Source organism: Notothenia coriiceps, unplaced genomic scaffold (genome assembly GCF_000735185.1).
Source record: "Notothenia coriiceps isolate Sejong01 unplaced genomic scaffold, NC01 NC01_scaffold00023305, whole genome shotgun sequence".
Classification (NCBI taxonomy): domain Eukaryota; kingdom Metazoa; phylum Chordata; class Actinopteri; order Perciformes; family Nototheniidae; genus Notothenia; species Notothenia coriiceps.
Window position 1 is genome coordinate 1 of NW_011356006.1, and position 5,599 is coordinate 5,599.

Below are 5,599 nucleotides of genomic sequence, written 5' to 3' on the forward strand. Positions count from 1 at the left end.
GTCAGTTTAGACGTAATTCTGTCCTCCTGCTTACCGCATCATTTATGAGAAAACATTTCATAACATTAACACAACATATTCGAGGTGGTTTTAAATAACATATCCATATTTATTTATTTCTCCCAGTTATGTTTTTGTGTGCACTGAGGAGTCTCAAACAGGCGTTTGTTAAATCATTTTAAGATTGGCTTTAATCAATGTTTGAAAATGAATTCTTCAGATATGATAAATGAGAGGTAACATTTTATTTATGGTATTATTTCCACATATTTCTCTCCATTCTTCCTTCTGCCAACGGTGTCGCAGTTTCTCGTCTCTCCCGTTTTTGTGCTTAGTGCGTACGCATGGGTTAGAGTTTCCGTGGAGGACCGCACGTTTTCCCGTCAAGTTAGCTTTTTATAAAATCACAAACATTGCGTAGAAACTGCCGTACGCCATCTTTTGAGCGTATATCCCTTTAGAAATGAGGCCCCTGGCATTCAGAGTCTAATCGTGAGTTGTGTCTTAATCTTTGTGTACCAATGCATATGCCAATTAAATGATGTGTAACTGAAGATATTCTCATCTTAAAATCAGCAAAAGCGTACAAGTCCTTAATCCTTTTAGGGATCAAAGAACGTATACAAATTCTTGAAGCATCAGGTAAAGGATTTCTTAACCTTTGTCATTAAAGACTCAATCCTCTTCGCCTTGCATTGAATTTACTGCACAGCTGATCTCATTCTTTATGTGTCAGCCATACAAAGTCGATCCTTCATTTGACCCTGGCATTAATCGAGTGTACATGTTTGCTCTCATCATGAATAAAGTCATGTCTAAGTAACAGACTTTCTGCAATCTTTAAAAAGGTCATATTATAAATTCTCTCTTAATCTTCTCGTGTCTAAATATACCAAGCTAGATCTGTTGAAACACCATCAACCAAATGAGCTTCAGTGACACGCGTTTTGAGTCCTTTTCTACACATTGTGTGCACATTAGGCTCACCTTGACAAGGTAGTCGGAGGGGTTTTTCTCCAGGTAGGCGTCCAGGTAAGTCTGAACTGTCTCGAGCAGGCGGGTGAAGCTGTAGGAATTGAGGAGCGGGTCGTGAGGGTCCTTCTTCGTCACCATCGACGACACCTTGGAACACAGGTTCTGTGGAAAGATGTAACGTTGTAAAGCATTAAAAAAACAACCATTCCAGGCCTTAAAGTATTCCAGTTTTGAGAAAGTGCTCTGGAGAAGAAAGGAGAGTAATGGGAACACAGACCTGCGGTAATGTATAGTTTTTCTCAAACCACTTGAGGGCCAAGCAGGCATGAGATATCTGGTCTGATATCAAGCACACAGTGACAGACTGGGAAAGAAACACATCAGCAATCAGAACAGTGACATCAGAACTATGCTTATTCCTTATAGCTCAGCATCTCCAGAAGAACTTAAATAACATTTAAAAAACACATCTGGAGATCCTTCACCCCCCTTTAGATCCTTGTGTGATTACCTGGACAAACAAAAGCTCCAGGATGTCGATGAACAAACGTTGCTCTGCCACAGTGTGCTTGATATCACACCAGATTTTGGCCGCAGACATCAGAGGCAACATGTCCTCATTCTCTTCAAACTGGACATCTGGAGAGAAGCAGGGAATTACACGGTGAAGACAGGAGGTTAGCTTATGTGTGTCTGAAGAGAAAGGGAGCACACTATACCATTTCAAACAAAGGTCTATCGTTGTTTAAGCAAATCAAAACAGTGATGGCATGTCTCTCATATCTCTGCATTCTATCCGAGCTGCTACCAATTTCACATCCTCAGCCATAAAGTGTAAACAGATCCCAAATCAGTGTTTTAGTAGCATGTCAGAAATGTGATCTGTAAAAAGTAGAAAAGGGTCAAAAGAGGCTTATTTCTAAGCATGTATTTGCATTTATGTGATCTGCTCCATCGAAATCAGTCGCATCGACCCGAAGACACATTTTGAGTAGTATACACTGTTGGAAAGAGGAGATTCATAACTTCCTGAGGCCTGTACTACGAAGCCGGATTTTCGCTTAGCGGGTTAACGTCAGGGAAAACTCTGGGTTTCCGGTACTACGACGCTGGTTCTCTTTTTAGCGGGCTATATCTCCATGGTAACTTATGCGGCAAAAATCACCGACTGTGTGAACGTGAACATTCATAGAATATCACCTCCCATCTTCAGAGCAATCTGACTATTATAACATTAGCGTTAAGAAAGCTTACTTAAATATCTGCCACAATATAAATAACCGGATCAGAGTAACATTAAGTACAGTCCGCGGCATATCACATCATAATGTATCATATATCTCCTTATCTGAGTCAGCTGAGCCGTATCTGGCCGTGCAACACTCAGTGTCACATACTGTATGAGAAGTATTATTTTAAGCAACACATTAAGTTGACGAAACACTCGAGACAAATGTAATTAAAGTCAGATTGTGTCTTAGCAGTGATATCATAAACCTGTTAATGTACGCATTCAAACACTTGTTCTGTTACCAGCTGTATTCACCTTGCAGGTGCAGCTATGTGGCTTTGATCCTGGATAAAGTGTTTAAGTCATGGATGTTTAAAGTTTAACTTCTTCATATTTGTCTAATATTATAGTTGACTTTTCATTCGGGAAGTATGACGCTGCGCTGTCAGTACGCTTCTCCATGTTTGTGATTGGTCGAATGCTCCAGATACCACCCCTTTCATGTGAACGCGCACCTAACTAGATAGGACACGGCTGGCTTGAGCGATCCACTTGATAACCCGCGTCGTAGTACCGTTTAGCGGCAGCGCGTATGTTTTGGATTAGGCCAACCGGCTAACTCAAACATATCCAGATTAGGAAAATCCAGCTTCGTAGTACAGGCCTCTGATCGGATATCAAAGTGGTCCTAATCCTGTTTTTTGGTTTTGAACTACCCAAAATCCAAATATAATGACTGTCACCCAGTCGACATTTTGAGAGAAAGGCCTTTAAAGTTTCCTTTTCTCTGGAATCCATCGATCCAATTGATTATTAGCGGAGCAAATGATCAAAATACTACGGAGGGAAGATATTTTCGTTTGGATTACTGGTCTGGGGGAAGCTCGCGAGTGTGTATGTATGTGTGTGTTTGTGTGATTTTGCGTTTCCCGGGGAAAACACTCACGAGAAACACCGGCTGTTGTTATGCCTGTAGTGACGTTAAATTACTCCGTTCTCTGCTTGTGATTATGCCGTTACAAGCTTCAAAGTTATATTTATCATCTGAATTTGCCGAAACAAGTTTAATATTCCGAAAGCAAAGACTTTGTTTATTTGAAATCAGATAAAAACAAACTGTAACGGACCCTGCAGTGTTATTTATGATTACTATACGCCTGACATTCATAATGTCAGCGGAGGGAGGGGGAGCGGCGCTAAGGAATAGCAGAGTGGCGGGGGAGAGGTGTCTTCTTCCCTTTACAAGCTTAAAAAATGTGTTTATCGTGTGATTTTGGAAATAAAAGTTTCATATTCTGAAAGCCAAGACTTTGTTTGTTTAAAATCAAACAAAACACCTGAACCCCAAAAAACTATTTTTTTTTTTAGGCAAATCCACGTTTATTTTGAAATGAGACGTTGCGACTTCCGACTGATTTCGATAGAGCGGGTCACAAATGCATGTATCTGTATGACACAGTTCTCTAACAATGTATTTATGCAAAACAATAACATATGCATGTGTAGAAAAACGTCTAAGAGCGATGTCTAATTTTCTGACTGCGACTCCTTACCTAACTGTTTGCCGTGCATGACTCTTGCGAGGAACGCACAGATCATCGTTTTATCCTCATGGAGCTCTTTCGCCGGACACTCAGTGAGGGCTGCAAAAACAGAAATACATAAAATTGTTGTCGGCCACAACGCCAGGTACTTGTACTGTGTTTGAGTATTTTAATGTATACCCATTTGAAGCTCTTCTCTAGCACATCTAAATGCCAAACAAGCGTTTTTTCTCCACTAAATGTACTTACAATCCACTTAAACAACTGCACCATTACATGCATTCCTCTATCTTTAATTATCACCCATATTATTATTAAATTAGATCTGAAATGGGCCAAGAGTACTTTTACCTATTTGTATATGTTGATGCCAGTTCGGTACCTTTCATCCAACATGACTAGAGTACTTTGTTTCCACCATTGCCCAACTTGAAATGAGGCAATGAAATGTCCTTGTCTCTTAAATTTCACATATAAAAAAGGTCAAGAATATATTAAGGATAAGGGCAGACATTTTAAAGTATTTAAGTAACCCTTAACTTTCCCCTTAACTACGAGTCTAAAGCCAATATGGATATGGATATCTTTACCTATAGTTATACTAACCCTAACCCAGTTATCATAATAAAGCATGTATTGATATGTTATAGTAGCTAATAATATGTTTGTTTGTAAACTTGACTGTGGTTGAATGTAAGCTAAGCTAGCTACCGGCGTTAGTGTTGTTATCGGTGGAAAACTCACCCTCTAAAGTCTCAATTATCTCGTTGAACTCTTCAAACTTCCCCTCCTTGAATCTCCGACACAGACTGAGGAACATAAAGTCCACAATCCATCCCGTAGTTACAGCTCGAACTCGGGAAAACTCACAAATTGCTTTGTTGTGGGTTTCAGCAGCCATGTTTGTTGTTTCATTTCTCCTTCCTCTCTGGAAAAGGTTTGATTCCCGCGCTGTTTTTTAAGCGCGTCACAGCACACAGCGCCGCCCTTGTGGCCTGGAAGAGAACTGCAACTACAGTTTTTTTTTACAAAAGTCCTTCAAATAGATTCAAAGGCTTTGTTGACATATTCTCAGTAAGCCCCAGGCTCCTCCAACAATGCAACTTAATATATAGGAGATAAAACAATACAAATAATTTTAAAATACAATATAAATAGTGCACAAAGACAAAGAGTAGAATAAAATAGGTTGCAGACCAATGTGCAAGGAATGCAGATGAAGTAAACTATACAGGACTGTCTCAGAAAATTAGAATATTGTGATAAAGTTCTTTATTTTCTGTAATGCAATTAAAAAAACAAAAATGTCATACATTCTGGATTCATTACAAATCAACTGAAATATTGCAAGCCTTTTATTATTTTAATATTGCTGATTATGGCATACAGCTTAAGAAAACTCAAATATCCTATCTCTAAATATTAGAATATCATGAAAAAGTATACTAGTAGGGTGTTCAACGAATCACTTGAATCGTCTAATTAACTCGAAACACCTGCAAGGGTTTCCTGAGCCTTGAAAAACACTCAGCTTGGTTCAGTAAACTAAATCACAAGTATGGGGAAGACTGCTGATCTGACTGCTGTCCAGAGGACCGTCATTGACACCCTCCATCAGGAGGGTAAGACACAAAAATAAATTTCTCAAAGAGCAAGCTGTTCACAGAGTGCAGTTTCAAAGCACATCCACAAAAAGTCTGTTGGAAGGGGGAAATGTGGCAGGAAACGCTGCACAACCAAGAGAGATGACCGCAGCCTTAACAGCATTGTGAAGAAGAGTCGCTTCCAGAATTTGGGGGAGCTTCAAAGACAGTGGACTGAAGCTGGAGTCCAGGTATCAAAAGTCACT

At 39.6% G+C, this 5,599-nt stretch overlaps 1 protein-coding gene across 1 annotated transcript; it reads right to left on the reverse strand.

Moving 5' to 3' along the window:
- Positions 1 to 384: 384 nt before the first annotated feature.
- terf1 (telomeric repeat binding factor (NIMA-interacting) 1) lies at positions 385 to 4,681 on the reverse strand. Its single transcript, XM_010781544.1, has 5 exons — positions 4,495 to 4,681; positions 3,760 to 3,849; positions 1,487 to 1,614; positions 1,253 to 1,339; positions 385 to 1,137 (listed from the first exon to the last, which is right to left on the reverse strand). Exons 1-5 carry the CDS (start codon positions 4,649 to 4,651, stop codon positions 898 to 900), a joined length of 702 nt encoding a protein of 233 aa, XP_010779846.1. The 5' UTR covers positions 4,652 to 4,681; the 3' UTR covers positions 385 to 897.
- Between the last annotated feature and the right edge of the window lie 918 nt (positions 4,682 to 5,599).

Coding starts and splice junctions, on each gene's coding strand:
- terf1 (XM_010781544.1), bottom strand. CDS start 4,651: ATGGCTGCTGAAACCCACAACAAAGCAATTTGTGAGTTTTCCCGAGTT. Junction 1,615..3,759: donor CATGCACGGCAAACAGTTAG/GTAAGGAGTCGC, acceptor GCTTCTCTCCAG/ATGTCCAGTTTGAAGAGAAT. Junction 1,138..1,252: donor AAAACTATACATTACCGCAG/GTCTGTGTTCCC, acceptor ATCTTTCCACAG/AACCTGTGTTCCAAGGTGTC.